The 17,500-nt window shown below is 40.4% G+C and overlaps 1 protein-coding gene across 1 annotated transcript in view; it reads right to left on the bottom strand.

Moving 5' to 3' along the window:
* The window catches only part of LOC308380195 (copine-5-like), a gene marked incomplete at both ends in the record, with an annotated part of 112,225 nt that overhangs the window by 22,779 nt on the left and 71,946 nt on the right, over positions 1-17,500 (bottom strand). Inside the window, 2 exons of the mRNA XM_080857469.1 lie at positions 16,527-16,588; positions 17,046-17,099. Coding sequence (XP_080713595.1) covers positions 16,527-16,588; positions 17,046-17,099 — 116 coding nt within the window. The remainder of the gene's footprint in view (positions 1-16,526; positions 16,589-17,045; positions 17,100-17,500) is intronic.

Consider the following 17,500-nt stretch of genomic DNA (forward strand, 5'->3'; position numbering starts at 1 on the left):
CAAGCTCTTTAATGGAAAGTGAGGAGGCTCTCTTCAAAGTTCCAGCTCCTCAAAAGAGGAAGAGAGTAAAAAAGAGCGAGCTAGATGACAGTCTAACAGATGGTGAAAGTGAGAGTGATTTCTCCGACTGCAGTATAACTTGCAGTTTGCGGAGGAGTGGCTTCTCAAGCCATACCTACACAGTAGAGGATATTAAGTCGTTCCTATTAAAAACCAAACATACGCGCAACGTCCGTATTGATGATCACTTCCCTGACGTTGAAATGTTCATTGAAAGAGCTAAGTCATTCATGAGTGAAAATTGTTTTACCAATCAAGAAGTATACCGTCTCAAGAAAATGTTTAAGAAGCTGGCCACACTAGCAAATAATGATGAAAGCAATGAGAGAGACTAAGTATCTTCTGATGATACTATTTATTTTCTTTTTATTTATAATGTCTCAACTCCATATTGCCTCTTTAAATGTAAATGGAGCAAGACAAAGTTTGAAAAGGGTAAAACTATTTGAAACAATGAAGCAAAAAAAGATTGATATTTTCCTTATACAAGAAACACATACTGATGCTGTAAACTCAGCTGAATGGACAAGAGAATTTAATGGACTTGCCATCCTAAGCCACAACACAGCTACTAGTGGTGGGGTTGCTATACTCTTTTCACAGAGTTGCATTCCTTTTTCCTACCAAGTTGAAGAGATTTTAAAGGGGAGGCTTTTAAAAGTTAAAGCACAGTTTGATGACTATTGTTATGTGTTTATTTGTGTATATGCACCAACTATGGCCACTGACAGAATGCTGTTTCTGAACACTTTAGACAATGTATTAAGTAGCAATGACTCTGATGAATTCTGTCTTATTGGGGGCGATTTTAACTGTACTGAGCTTGACATAGACAGGAACCATATAGAGCCTCATATGCCTTCGAGAAGAAGAATTATTGAGCTAATGGCCACATATGATCTTGCAGATGTTTGGAGGACTATTCACAAAGATCAACGACAATATACATGGGCTCATTCACATAGCGGTCTTATGTCTTTGGCTCGTCTAGACAAGTTTTATAGCTTTAGACATCACCTAAGCCTTTTTAAGAATTGTCGTATTATTCCTACTGGATTTTCTGATCATTGTATGGTGCTATGCACTCTGGCATTAAGGTCAGTCAAGCCAAAGAGTGCATATTGGCATTTTAATACATCATTATTGGAAGATAACCATTTTAAAGAGGTTTTTACTTATTTTTGGAACAATTTTAAACTAGAAAAAGCTTCCTTTTCCACATTGCAGCAGTGGTGGGATATGGCTAAGGTTAAAACGAAACAGTTGTGTCAGCAGTACACACTCAATGTCACTAGGAACCTAACCATTTCACAAAAAGATCTGGAAACAGAAATAATGAACCTCCAGAACTTGGTAGATACCACAGATGATCCAATTAAGAAAAGTAATTATATTGGAAAAATTAAAATAAATCAAATAAAACTTAATGATCTACTGGAAAAAAAGGCACAGGGCGCTCTGATCCGATCACGTTTCCGTAATGTTTCGGAGATGGATGCTCCTTCCAAATTTTTTTTTGGTCTTGAACAGAGGAATGGTCAAAGGAGACTCATTCATGCCCTACGCTCTGAAACAGGGTCTTTAATAACTAAGACCTCTGATATGAGGAAGAGGGCCACAGAATTCTACTCAAACCTTTTCAAAAATGAATATCAAGAGAAACAGGAGTTGAGTGATGCGTTCCTGAAAGATTTGCCAAAGTTGACAGAAGACTCAGCGGCAAGGCTTGATAGAGCATTGACTTTGGAGGAACTGCATGATGCTGTCATGGGGATTGAGAATGGGCGCTCAGCTGGCATTGATGGGCTGCCTGTAGAATTCTACAAGCATTACTGGCCAGTCATAGGGCAGGACTTGTTAGACATGTTGAAGGCCAGTGTGGAAGGGGAAAAACTCCCCCAAAGTTGTCGTAGAGCAGTCCTGACCCTGGTGCCCAAGAAGGGTGACCTGACTGAGCTTAAACAGTGGCGCCCGTTGTCCCTTCTGTGTATTGACAGCCGTATCTTTTCTAAAACGCTAGCCACAAGGCTAGGAAAAGTAATGGCAGAAATAATTAATGTGGATCAGACGTACTGTGTGCCAGGTAGGTCAATTTTTGATAATATCTTTCTAATAAGAGATTCACTGAATGTTTGCACTACATTAAAGAAAGAAGTCGGCCTTCTCTTCATGGATCAAGAGAAGGCATTTGATCGAGTAGAGCATACATATCTATGGAAGGTTCTGGAGGTTTTTGGATTTAATCCAGGCTTCATTGCAATGATAAAGGTTTTGTATAGTGACATTGAGAGTCTACTTAAAATAAATGGTGGATTGTGTGCACCTTTTAAAGCGGAGAGAGGCATCAGACAAGGCTGTTCCTTGTCAGGCATGTTGTATGCTCTCTCTTTTGAACCTTTATTACAAAGGTTAAGAGATGAAATGTCTGGTGTCTGTTTGGGTCAAAGTGTCTTACGCCTATCAGCCTATGCTGATGACCTTGTTGTAATGGTGAATGGACAGCGGGATATAGATGTTTTAAATAACATTTTTAAAGATTTTAAATGCCTTTCTTCAGCCAGTGTCAATTGGACCAAAAGTGAAGCTATTTTAGTAGGAGAGTGGGCAGGTTCCTTGCCAACGCTTCCGGATGGGCTTAATTGGAAAAGGGGAGGTTTCAAGTATCTTGGTGTTTTTTTGGGGGATGTAATGCACAAAAATTGGGACGGTGCAGTGGAGAAGATAAGAGGCCGTTTGAAAAAATGGAAATGGTTGGTGCCACAATTGTCTTACAGAGGGCGTTGCCTCATTATAAATAATCTTGTTGCTTCCTTTTTATGGCACAAATTGATGTGCCATGATCCACCATCAGGCCTTCTAGCCAAAGTGCAGGCACTTTTAATTGACTTTTTTTGGGACCGCCTGCATTGGGTGCCTCAAAGTGTCTTATATCTTCCTAAAGAAGAGGGAGGACAAGGTGTTATTCATTTGTCCAGCAGAGGTGCAGCTTTCCGGCTGAATTTCATACAGCGCCTACTTACAGGGCCAGAGGACTTGACGTGGCGAGGAATGGCCTGTGAAATTCTACATACTGTGGGGGGTTTGGGACAAGATAAATCTTTGTTCTTGATGGACCCTTCTAAATTGGACACAACTGGATTACCTGTTTTCTATAAAGGATTATTCAAAGTTTGGAACTTATTTGAAATACAAAAACAAGAAGAGAATGTATCTCTACACTGGCTTTTAAGAGAGCCGGTTATCCATGGAGGGAGGCTGGACATAACCTGTGGCACTGCTGCATTTGATATGCGACTTTGCCAGAGAGGAATAAAAACCTTACATGACCTTGTAAACATATGTGGACCCACACTTGAAAATGCTGACAACTTAGTTTCTCAGATGGGGTTGAGATCTGTACGTGTAATGGGCCAGGTCTTACACAAATTGAGGTCTGTTTTAACACCAGATGAGCACAAAGCACTGAAGGACTATGGAAATGGACTGATGGGTCCAGACGCAACTGATCCGTTTCCAAAATTGATTTTTATCCCGAGAATCAATGAATGTGAGGTTTCCCCGCTATACGCTACTGATTGTATGAGAATGGACATGGTTGAAGTCAGTGGCAAAATTATGTACAGGAACTGTGTCAAAGTTTTGAACAAGAAATGGTTAAGCAGTAGAGTTGATACACCGTGGCGAAGTGTATTAAATCTAAAGAATACTGTAAAGCCAGAATGGCGAACCTTGTACCGACTACCATTAACAAAAAAAATGGGGGATTTACAATGGAGGGTGCTCCATGGTATAGTGGCAATGAATTCTTTTATTACTGTTTTGAATCCAGATGTCACACAGTCTTGTCCTTTCTGCATAGAAAGAGAAACAGTATTTCATGCTTTTTTACATTGCTTAAGACTATTACCTTTGTTTAATTTTTTGCACAGCCTTTTCAGGGCTTTTAATGAGCGTTTTTTAGAACAAATATTTATTCTTGGATTTAAACATTGTAAAGCGGACAGGTTCAAAGGAGAACTAATTAATTTCATTTTAGGTAATGCAAAAATGGCTGTCTATATCAGTAGGAAAAACAAAATAGACCAGGACTCTGATTATGATGTTTTGACTGTTTTATTGAGAATTTTAAAATCAAGGATACAAATGGACTTCAATTTTTACAAATTCACAAGTAATCTTGCTGCTTTTGAAGATGTTTGGTGTTATAAGGGAGCAGTGTGCTCAGTGATCAATGAAGAGCTAGTGTTTGCATACGGCTTGTCATAAGTGTTCTCTCTTTTTTTTCTTTTCTTTGGTGGTGGTGAGTGTTTGAGGATATAATGTAAAACTGTATTTTTGTAATAAAGGATAATTAAAATTCAAAATTCTCTCTTCATCCCTCTCTATCTGTCTCTCTCTCTCGCTCTCTCTCTCTTTCTCTCTCTCTCTCTCTCTCTCTCTCTCTCTCTCTCTCTCTCTCTCTCTCTCTCTCTCTCTCTCGCATACATCATGATTTATTCATGAGCCCAACAAGGGCAACTCCACTCAGACAGGAGGAGCAGGATAAAAGAAATAAGTCCCTTATTTCATTCTCTCTATTTCTCTCATTCTCTCTCTCTCTCTTTCTCTTACTGCTTCACTTGAATTAATTTTCTTTTGCCCTCCTCCACTCCCCACATCTAGCTTTCTATCACTCCCCTCTTTTTTCACTCCATATTTCTTCTTGGCCCGCCCTTCCCTTTCCCTGTCTCCCATGTTGTCCCTATCTCTTTCACTCTCTGCAACCTTTCCCCTCTCCTTCTTCTCATTCTATCTTCATTTCTTCTCCTTCTTCTCATTCTATCTTCATTTCTTCTCCTTCTTCTCATTCTATCTCCATCTCTCCTTCTTCTCATTCTATCTCTTTTTCTCCTTCTTCTCATTCTAGCTCCATTTCTTCTCCTTCTTCTCATTCTATCTCTTTTTCTCCTTCTTCTCATTCTAGCTCCATTTCTGCTTCTTCTCATTCTATCTCTTTTTCTCCTTCTTCTCATTCTATCTCCATCTCTCCTTCTTCTCATTCTATCTCTTTTTCTCCTTCTTCTCATTCTAGCTCCATTTCTTCTCCTTCTTCTCATTCTATCTCTTTTTCTCCTTCTTCTCATTCTAGCTCCATTTCTTCTCCTTCTTCTCATTCTATCTCTTTTTCTCCTTCTTCTCATTCTAGCTCCATTTCTTCTCCTTCTTCTCATTCTATCTCTGTTTCTCCTTCTTCTCATTCTAGCTCCATCTCTCTGAGGGCCACGTACACATGAAGTGGTACGCTGATTAACAGGCACATTACAGTTTTTCCCAATCGTTTTCAGGCATTTAGCAATTCATGGGTCAACTTCATCTAATGCTCACATCTTCTTTGCACAGCAAGAGTCTTATCTGGTGAATGGGTTAACCATTTCTCATTGCTTTCACACAAATTTCTTTGAGTTTTAACACACTTTTCAAAACAGTTTACACACTTCTCAGAGAAAGACACAAAACCTAATTAAATAACCATGTCAACACATTGCAGACACTTAGTAGCAGCCTACTGGCACTGCTCTCTATATTCTAAATATCGTCAGCACCTGTGTGAACTCTCTGTGCAAAACTAATCAAGCAGTTTTCAACCTCTAAAAAAGGGTCAATAGATCGAAGTTGATACTACAGTAAGCATGTATCGAATAGGCCACCAGGATGAGGACAAGGAAGAGGTTGTGGTAGAGGTAGAGGGGCCCCTGTCAGGGGATGTGGCATTCGTGTAAGATCCTCAAATGAAATTAGGGCAAGAGTTACAGTTTTTCTCAATCGCTTTGGCGAATTTTTCCATTCACTGTTTACGTTTTCAAAACAGCTCACACACAGCCCGTAGCAGAAGCTGAAATGACCAAAACACTGTATGATGTTTGCAGAATGACACTACCTTCTCAAAAACGTATCACACACCCATCAAAACCAAACATTTCTTTCAAAGCATACAATTTGGGCTCAATTGAAAATGTATGTTTTCTCATTTATTTAACAATGGATAGCAAAACTCAAAATACAGCTTTCAATATCAACCTCTAAAACCATCACTTCAACTTTTGTGCAACACCCTCACAGTATTGACTATTTTACCACTGACAACGTACTACAATTTGGGATTTGTACTGAGCACTCTTTCTTAGGAAATATATTGTCAGAAAGTATTTGAAATCTGAAAATGTGTATACAGAAAAATATTGTAGTTACTATATTTTTGTATTGCTGAATACTGTAAAAGGTTTTGTAAACAAGGTCCTGACAACACCATTGATTTACATTTGTTCTACTGTGTACAAAATGGCAAAAAGAGATTTAGCAGTAATTTTTTACAGTAAGATTTTCCACAAAGAAAGAAATCAAAATGACAGGCTGCAATATGCAAACAAAACTCAAATATCAAACAAAAGAAGCAAATGAAAAGCCTGTAAATATTGCATTTTTAGAGATTGTCTAGGCGGGCCTGACGATCAGGCCACATGTTTTCATCCACATCACAATTACTGTACTGTAACATGGTCAATTACGGTTGCCCTAATTTCATTTGAGCACCTTCTAGGTGCATGTCCCCTGACAGGGGCCCCTCTACCTCGACCACGACCTCGACCTCTTCCTTGTCCTTGTCCTTGTCCTTGTCCTTGTCCTTGTCCTTGTCCTTGTCCTTGTCCTTGTCCTTGTCCTTGTCCTTGTCCCCGTCCTCGTCCTCGTCCTTGATCCATGGTTGCTTTCAACTTCAATCTATTGACCTCTTTTATAGGTTGAGAACAACTTGATTTGTTGTGCACAGAGAGTTCACACAGGTGCTGACGATATTTAGAATTGAGAGGGCAGTTTCAATTGGCTGCTACTAAGTGTCTTCAATGTGTTGACATGGTTATTCAATTAGGTTTTGTGTCTTTCTCTGAGAAGTGTGTAAACTGTTTTGAAAAGTGTGTTAAAACTCAAAGAAATGTGCGTGAAAGCAATGAGAAATGGTAAACCCATTCGCCAGAGAAGACTCTTGCTGTGCAAAGAAGATGTGAGCATTAGATGAAGTTGACCCATGATTCGCTAAATTCCTGAAAACGATTGGGAAAAACTGTATTGATCTATAGTGAATCATGACCACCATGAGAGAGGCTGGCCAAAGGGTTCTTTCAAACCTGAGCTGTCATACTGTGGCATCAATTGTTTGTACGTTCAGCAATGACAATGACACTTTGCTGGCCTTCACAGTCAATATAATGTATTGTGTTTCATTGTATTTGCACTCTTGGCAACAACAATTTCTATACTTTTGTAAAGTATGTTGTCACAATACAATGTATACTGTAGTTTCACTAAAGTTACTTACAACATATATGGTCGAATTCTGATTACTTTACCTAAATTTACAGTATTTACAGCCTTTTGCACTATTTTTACAGAATCAACATACTGGCCCAAACTGGTGGCAGGGGGAGATTGTTCACTGCAGAACAGAGTTGACCTCATTTTGACGTACAGAATAGACATGTAATGTGGAAAAAGGACAGCAATACTGTAAAAATGTTGTGTCAGAATCTTTGCCATTTTGTGCACAGTAGAACAAATGTTACGTAACCATATATATCATCATGATATAGTGTTTAGCAATACAAAAACAGAAATACAAAATGTTACTGTATACAAATGTTCAGGTTTCGAATACTTTCTGACAGTATACTTAAGCAAGAGTGCTCAGTACAAAACCCAAATTGTAGTAGGCTACGTTGTCAGTGGTAAAATAGTCAATACTGGGAGGGTGTTGCACAAAAGTTGAAGTGATGCTTTCATAGGTTGATATTGAAAGCTGTATTTTGAGTTTTGCTATCCATTGTTAAATAAATGAGAAAACATAAATTTTCAATTGAGCACAAATTGTAGGTTTTGAAGGAATTGTTTGGTTTTGATGGGTGTGTGATAAGATTTTGAGAAGGTAGTGTCATTCTGCAACCATCATATAGTGATTTGGTCATTTCAGCTTCAGTTAAGGGCTGTGTGTGAGCTGTTTTGAAAAAGTAAACAGTGAATGGAAAAATTCGCCAAAGCGATTGAGAAAAACTGTAATAATCTTCAGTCATCCTTTTTCTAAGAATGTACTAGCCCCCCCCCCCCCCTTTTTTTTCTCTCTCTCTCTCTCTCTCTCTCTCTCTCTCTTTCTCTGTCTCGCTCCCTCTCTATCAATCTATTTTATTCTCTAATCATTTCTCTTTGTTACTCAGTTTCTCTGCGTCTGTCATTTCAGTTCAGATTCAGAAGACCTTTTTGGTATGACAGTGTGGTATCAGCATAGAATCATATTATATTTCTATATTATGAGAAACATATTATCACCATAGAATCATATTATATTTCTATAATATGAGAAACATATTATCCCCCTCTCAGTGTCCCTCCTGTTCCAATTCTTATACTTCACCATCAAATATCAGTGTTAATTGCTGTTATTAGTTCACAAGTGAGGGATTTATCATTTAAGAGACCTGGGGTTAAGCTACACGAATGACAGGTAGTCAGTTGAACATTTAATGCTTTTATGAATGTTATGTCACTGGGGGACTAGTGGGAATTGTAGTTTCTAACACATTCGGATCACCTGTTGTAATGATAAAGTGGCAAAGAAAAGCATAAAGTGACAATCATCCATCTTGTTCTTAAGGCATGGGGCTCACTATTAATAGGTGGAAAAGACGTTTGTTGCTGCTTTTTTCTACCTTTCAATTGCTCTATCACTCTCTGCCACACATTCTCTCTCTCTCTCTCTCTCTCTCTCTCTCACTCTCTCTCTCTCTCTCTCTCTCTCTCTCTCTCTCTCACTCTCTCTCTCTCTCTGTCACACACATACAGCCATACACACAGATACACACACACACACACAAACACACACACACACACACACACACACACACACACACACACACACACATACACACACACACACACACACACACATACACACACAAACACACACACACACACATACACACACACACACACACACGCACACACACACACATATACACACACGTGCTATGAATCATATCTGAGAACTGTTGTCTGTTTAAATCAAATCAAAATCAAACTTAAATTATGTAGCGCCTTTTGTGCAAAATGACAAGAAAACAAGATGCTAAAAATCACAATGGAAATCAGTCCCTCCAGGAACTTGCGAGGGGTTGTTGTGACTGTGGCCAAAACTGACTGAATTTGCTTCAGGAGTTCTCAATTGCATTTAACAATGTGTTGATATTAAGTTTTTGGGATCAAATAAAATTAATAATAATAATAAAAAAATGCGTGTGTGTGTGCATGTGTACTAGCAGTCTGAATGATCTGTAGCTTATTTGGAGCTTTTTGTAGGTAGACCGTAAAAGACAGCATTGCAGCCATCTAGCCTGTATCTCAGTATCTGCCTGGGAGATAAACAGCCATCAGCAATATTTCTAAGGTGATAAGGAGCATTTTAAATGACATTACTGATGTGAGATTCAAAATTCAAATCAGGGTCTAGAAGCATGCCAAGATTTTTTTTTGCAATTTTGGCATTCCCTGCCAGAGATTTTAAATTAGGGCACAGTATCTCTCTGGACCTTTGCTCCTATAATTAAAACCTCAGTCTCATCTTTGTGCATTTGCAAGAAATGATGAGACATCCACAAGTTGATATGGTCAAATAATTGAATTAGTCTAATGTTCCCTGATGATATTCCCACTGCAATAAATTAGTCCCATGATCCCTGATGATATTCCCAGTGGCAGCATATGGAGACTTAACAACACAGGTCACAGCTCTGTTATCTGTTTGACTGTATCAAATGCAGCACGTCAGTCTTACAGTACTCATATTGAGTTTATTGCCATCCACGTTCACTGTCTTTAACTAGAATTGTCTCAGTGCTGTGGTGAGGATGAAGGCCAGATTGAAACTTCTCAAATATACAACTCAAATTGAGGTAATCATTTAGCTTTTTAAATACAAATTTCTAAATAATTGTACTTAAAAAAAATAGAGGCTTGAAATTGGTCTGAAATGTTTTGGAGCTGGATTTACGAGGCTGTCAACACTTGAGAAAAGCATTTTTGGATTATTTAGATTTTTAGAAATAAGCTTTGCGAAATGAGCTTTTGCATTCCTAATTGCTTTGTTAAAGTTAGTGAGGTGGGCTTAACAAATGTCATAATGGTCTTGAGGCTTAGCTTTTCTCCACTGACACTCAGCCATCCTAGATGTTCTTTAAGTTAATAATGTTCCCTGTTCATATTAAGATGGTTGTTTTTTAAGTTAATAATGTCCCCTGTTCATATTAAGATGGTTGGATGGTTTCTGTTTAGATTGAATCTTCTTAAGTTTGGCTGGTGCTCCAGTGTCAAAGGTAGTTTTCTGTCTATTATTAAAATCATTGACTAAATTATCACAAGATGAGGACCGATCTGTGGGGGGTATCTAATTAAAATGTAATCAATGTAATTAATATTTATGAAAGCTTCAGCAAGATAACGTTTCCTAACATCCTGCTCAGTAACCGTGCTAGATGATGATAGCAATGCAGAGAAAATAAAGTACAGCAGTGGCCTGAGATCGGTAGAGAAGAAAATGGGCTGCATTTTTATAGCGCTTTTATAGTCATTAGAACACTCAACGTGCTTTACAAGCTAATGCCTCACACATCTACCCACTCACACGCTCTAGGCCTCTTCGAGACATGGCCAGGGGGAGTCGGGATCGAACTAGCAACCTTCCGATCCTTTGTTGATCCACTTAAATACACATGAACCACCGTCGTCAGGACGTTACCAAGGATTCATCAATCCGTAGACATCGAGTTATAACTAGATTTAACGTTGAAGTTAACAGTATAGCATGATACTCAAAAGAGGAAACAATCACCATTAGGGATACTTCTGGAGTTCAGGGTATCAGCAAATAGAGAGGCCTTATTATAACAGCTAATATTGTAATATTTCTTGAGCAAATGTTGAGAATGCTCAAGACTATAACATGAAAAGGACGTCTCAATAAGAACAGCAAACATGCAGTCAAGTTTATGTTCAAAAAAGAGTTTGTTAATAAAACAAAAGTCTTGGTGCTTAATGATCGAACATGACATGTACATTTTTTCCCATCCAGTCTTCCTTAGTGCATGACGAAGAGCACAGAATGGGAAGAAGATAAGATTATGTGCAGTTATGCCTGTTCCAAGACAATGAGCCGTATGACAAAGGAATTTTTCCCTTTCTCTTACAAAAGACTGACTGTAAAAACATTCATATAGTTTTGTTTTTGTAATTGTGTTCTTATGTCTTATCTCTTGAGTTGAAGCCACTGTTAAAAAGAGGCTCTACCTTTCCCCACCATTCACCAGCAGTCTGTTTCTCTCTCAAACAGACAAGTTACAAAAAAATCAGTAAGACTAGTTGGCAGGACTCATTGTTGACAATATTTTCATAAATTACATTTACGTGCTTTGTGTATTTTCTCCTTCTTCAGTTATTCCTTATCTTAAGTACTGTAGCCTTGAGGGGAATGAACTTATGAAAAGAAACAAGAAACTAATTTAAAGAAACATTCCTAATGATAAATATACGAAAGAATGAATATTTAGGAAAAAAGCACTCAGATATTAACATGGCTGCAGGCTGCTCTTTGTTTAAAGATGTAATTAAACGTCGTCTGGAGCCTATTGAAAAGGGTTTAAATTTTACATTATCCTTCAGAAATGAGATTTCAGAAGGGTACAGTACATTCCAGACTTGATAGCTGACTGGAATTCACACTTCGAAATGCATAAGGAAAAAAAAGACTTCAATCAAAATGAGCCCAAATCCATGCAGGGAAAGAGAAATCAATTCCTCGAATAGTTATAGCCTTCGCTGTGGTAGTGATTTTCTTTCTTATAATTTAATATAAGACGCTTCAAGTGGAAACCTTAAAGCAGAAAGCAATCTAAACTGACCTGCCATATTACTGGTAATACGAAAGGGTAAGCCTTCAAGCTGTCAGACCACAGGAGAGTTACCTCCAGCAAAGTCTGCACATGTGGATGAAGCTGACAAGCTCTGACAGACTACAGCAAAGCAGCCACATGCCGTGACAGAGAGTGTAACATTGTTGATGGATAGGAAGACTATGATTTTGAACATTCTCTTACAGTTGTTGGACAACTACACAGCGTTCCATTATTGACTATGATTATGCACATTCTCTCACAGTTGTTGCACAACTACACAGCGTTACATTGTTGATTATGATTTTGAACATTCTTTTACAGTTGTTGGAGTGACACTCCAGTATAGCACAGCTCACATATGACCGGGTCTGGATCATGTCATTGAGCTGAACAGGCCTGTCGCTGGTGGCATACACAGAATCCCAATGGAACCAAACCGGGGAAACTGGCACACAGAATGGAAACTGGATTTGGAACAGCGCTATGGTGCAGACAAGGTCTGGGACAAACAGACTATCACACTAAACTTCATAAAGCAGGCTGGCTGGGAGTTATGAGTCGTGTTCAGTGCTGCATGTGAAGGCTCCCTGGTTAAAGACAAATTGCCTCTCAGGTGTAATTCAAAAAGTAAAGCTATTCACTGTTTGCCAGCATAAATGCCAGTGTGCTGAAGATCTCAGAGAGTAAGTGTTGTGTGTGTGTGTGTGTGTGTGTGTAGGTGTGTGTGTGTGGTGTGTGTGTATGCGTGAGTGCGTGCTTGTGTGTGTGTGGGAGTGTGTGTGTGTGTGTGCGTGTGTGTGTGTGTGTGTGTGTGTGTGTGTGTGTGTGGAGGATTCACACATGTCTTGGGGATTCAAAGATATTCTACAGCAGTGCACTGTGATGGGCAGAGTAATTTATGGTGGAGTGTGCCTTTCTTGATTGATGCCCATTCCTCCTTGAAGAAAAGAAGTGATTCCACCACCTGTTTTGCAAAAGTGCTCTCAGGTGGAGAGAGAGAGAAAAAAAGACTTCTGAAAGCTTTGAGTGGACGAATGTCTTTCTTTTCTCCAGAGAGCTGTGAGAAAAAAAAAATCTAAAAATAAAAACAGCAAGACACATGAAAGAAGGTAATATGGCCGATTACAAATGTCAGGGCTTGTCCAGGCAGGCTTTATTGAGAATGTTACAGATTGCAGCCCTTTGGGAGGGAAAGGTCAGACTTTTGTCAGGCTGAATACGGAAACAGGAAGCACACGTCCAACGGCTATTACTCACACTAATGGACAGCAGCGGTCGTGTTGGCTTTCCATTCACACCTCCTTATTATCAGATCCTATTTGTCACGATATGATTAGCAGTAGTTTTCTCAGCACCCCACACTCAGAGTGAATACGCTCTTACATACCTTGTGGGGGCCAAAAAAAAAGAAAAGGGAAATTATTTTTTAAAGCAGTGTTTGCCAAAAAGAAAAAGGATTTTTTTTAAAAGCAGTGTTTGCCAAAAAGAAAAAGGATTTATTCTTAATCTTTTTAAGTGGTGTTGTTCAAAGAAGCATGAACAAAGCCATCTTGACCTTGAGTTTCAAAATCCGATAATTGCCCGTCACTCACTGCTGTCAGTCTTGCAAACAATGAAGTGGGTATACCTGTAAATAGTTAATTCATCATTATTGTTCTTAAAAGTTAATAAATAATGAAGTGCTTTTTTCATAGGTCTTAGAACTGTTGGAGGAAGAACCACCTTTTTTGTTCTGCAGGAACTGAGAACGAACAAAGTTCTCACAACGCCGCTTTGAGGTATACTTTCCCAATACCGGAACGATGAGTGACGAGACTGACGTAAGTGTATGAACGGAGTCCCTAGAACTGCTTGGTCCAAGAGCGCCTATGATTAGCCAACGCCTGTTATCATGGGCACGAACACAGGTCCGAGAGCGCCAATGATTAGCCAACGCCTGTTATCATGGGCACGAACACAGGTCCGAGAGCGCCAATGATTAGCCAACGCCTGTTATCATGGGCATGAACACAGGTCCGAGAGCGCCAATGATTAGCCAACGCCTGTTATCATGGGCACGAACACAGGTCCGAGAGCGCCAATGATTAGCCAACGCCTGTTATCATGGGCACGAACACAGGTCCGAGAGCGCCAATGATTAGCCAACGCCTGTTATCATGGGCACGAACACAGGTCCGAGAGCGCCAATGATTAGCCAACGCCTGTTATCATGGGCACGAACACAGGTCCGAGAGCGGCTATGATTAGCCAACGCCTGTTATCATGGGCATGAACACAGGTCTGAGAGCGCCAATGATTAGCCAACGCCTGTTATCATGGGCATGAACACAGGTCCGAGAGTGCCAATGATTAGCCAACGCCTGTTGTCATGGGTACGAACACAGATCCAATTACGGCACCAATCCACTCCATGTCAGAAGCGAGTGTGTCACTGAGGACTGAACACTCGAGTCAAGTACACCGGAATAAAACTGGCATTTCCATGCCATAATGATGTGATAGCAAGGACATGGCATCATGGGCTGACAGGACAATGCTCATAACATGGCTAGTACAAATTTAACATGCTAATACGCTGGCGTGTCATTAAAGATAATGAGGTCTGATATAAGAATGGTAGCATAACCAATATGGCAGCATAACACTGTTGTATCATTGTATCATTGAAGTCCATAGTATTTCAAATCTTACGATTGTGCTTGACTTTGTGCTATGTCGTATTTGTGACACAATGATGTTAATGTCATGTTGGAAGGTTCAAGTGAACAGGTACTAAAATTATTAAATGTAACTATTGGGAAAAAACTATTCACTCCACAGCGGGGAGAGGAAGCTGAGGCAGTAAGCAGATCGCTATGAGCATCTGGTACCATTTGTTTACTCCTGCTCTCAGATTTCTATTGCATTGCCCCGAGGCTTACCCACTGATAAATAACTGGCTGGTTCACCATGCCCATCCTGCTGCAGGCCCAAGCCAAATGCACACTCAAAGCACTGAACTCTACACACTCAAAGCACTGATCTCTACACACTCAAAGCCCTGATCTCTACACACTCAAAGCCCTGATCTCTACACACTCAAAGCACTGATCTCTACACACTCAAAGCCCTGATCTCTACACACTCAAAGCACTGAACTCTACACAATCAAAGCCCTGATCTCTACACACTCAAAGCACTGGTCTCTACACACTCAAAGCACTGATCTCTACACACTCAAAGCCCTGATCTCTACACACTCAAAGCACTGATCTCTACACACTCAAAGTACTGATCTCTACACACTCAAAGCACTGAACTCTACACACTCAAAGCCCTGATCTCTACACACTCAAATCACTACACACTCAAACCACTGAACTCTACACACTCAAAGCACTGGTCTCTACACACTCAAAGCACATCTGACTTCCTGGGGCCCCATTGTTCCTGCTCGCCTGGACAAGCCGCGGATCCTCCTCCTGCATCATTAAGCTTGTTTGTTTATAGTCCCAACACTTCTGCTGCACTGAACTCTACACACTCAAAGCACTGATCTCTACACACTCAAAGCCCTGATCTCTACACACTCAAAGCACTGAACTCTACACAATCAAAGCCCGGATCTCTACACACTCAAAGCACTGGTCTCTACACACTCAAAGCACTGATCTCTACACACTCAAAGCCCTGATCTCTACACACTCAAAGCACTGATCTCTACACACTCAAAGTACTGATCTCTACACACTCAAAGCACTGAACTCTACACACTCAAAGCCCTGATCTCTACACACTCAAATCACTACACACTCAAAGCACTGAACTCTACACACTCAAAGCACTGGTCTCTACACACTCAAAGCACATCTGACTTCCTGGGGCCCCATTGTTCCTGCTCGCCTGGACAAGCCGCGGATCCTCCTCCTGCATCATTAAGCTTGTTTGTTTATAGTCCCAACACTTCTGCTGCACTGAACTCTACACACTCAAAGCCCTGATCTCTACACACTCAAAGCACTGAACTCTACACAATCAAAGCCCTGATCTCTACACACTCAAAGCACTGGTCTCTACACACTCAAAGCACTGATCTCTACACACTCAAAGCCCTGATCTCTACACACTCAAAGCACTGATCTCTACACACTCAAAGTACTGATCTCTACACACTCAAAGCACTGAACTCTACACACTCAAAGCCCTGATCTCTACACACTCAAATCACTACACACTCAAAGCACTGAACTCTACACACTCAAAGCACTGGTCTCTACACACTCAAAGCACATCTGACTTCCTGGGGCCCCATTGTTCCTGCTCGCCTGGACAAGCCGCGGATCCTCCTCCTGCATCATTAAGCTTGTTTGTTTATAGTCCCAACACTTCTGCTCCTATTATTTCTGCTCCTGCTCGTTTACCACCACCAATAACAACAACAACAGCAACAGCATGAGACTGAGGGGATCACCTGCTGCTTTTGTGCACATCTGTTGGTTCGACCGGACAGCGCTCACTCACCCTGCTTTGATGTAGTCCAGGAACGTGTGTTCAGACTCCACGGAGAACGCCAGCAAAGTCACCTGGGGGACCACAAAACTGATTTTAAATAGCTGGTATCTGTCTTATTGGCTAAATTGAAAAGGAAAGCCATCACTCTGAAACAGTTTAGCGGTGCAGCCGTGCGTTTCGCTTCCCTGGGACAGAGAGGGTTCCTGGTCGTATTGATATTTTAATCACATATGCAGAATCTCATTCTGTGTGAGGGGAGAGAGGGTGATAAATCGCTTCACTTGGGTTTCAATTATACTGCCGAAGCCTTCGTTTGTAGGGAAGGCTTCTAACCACTAACGTATTTAAGAATTGAGAGTTTTTGTGTGGCGCATCCGTCATCGGTGCTCAGAGACACCCCATAAATAAAAGCGCTAATAAAACGTTACGGAGTGGTACGTGGCCTTTTCCGCACGCGTGTGCGGACTGCTGTGTGTGTACGTGAGTGCGTGAGTACGTGTGTGAGGGGGAGACGCAGGAAGGACTCACCGTCCCTGAGTTGATGTAGCGTCTCTTCTTCATTTTCTTCTTGGCGTTGACCACCTTGAGGGAAAAGGAGGGGGGGAAAAAAAGAAAAGTAAGGACAGATGTCAAATGCATTTCACGTTGACGTCTGCTCATTCATTACTCCCTTCCGCTGTATCTCCACGCAAGGACATGGAGAGACACATTTACTGAGCTCTCACTGGACTCGCTCACTCAGCCGCTAAACCGCTCCACAGAACCCCCTGATCTGTTAAATTGCCAACACGATTCTATTTTATAGAAATAGAGAACAAAAAACATTCAATTGAAAAAAGTAAATGTGCAGTTCTTCTCTCACAAGGACCGGAGCATAGAGAATATTCTGTCTTCTAACGATGATGAATTACAGATGTAATCTTAATCACATGAATGAAATCACTGTTTTTACTGTCTTTACTATAGGGTTTGAAAAGAATGGG

The sequence above is a fragment of the Sprattus sprattus genome, assembly GCF_963457725.1.
Source record: "Sprattus sprattus genome assembly, chromosome: 2".
Taxonomy (NCBI): domain Eukaryota; kingdom Metazoa; phylum Chordata; class Actinopteri; order Clupeiformes; family Clupeidae; genus Sprattus; species Sprattus sprattus.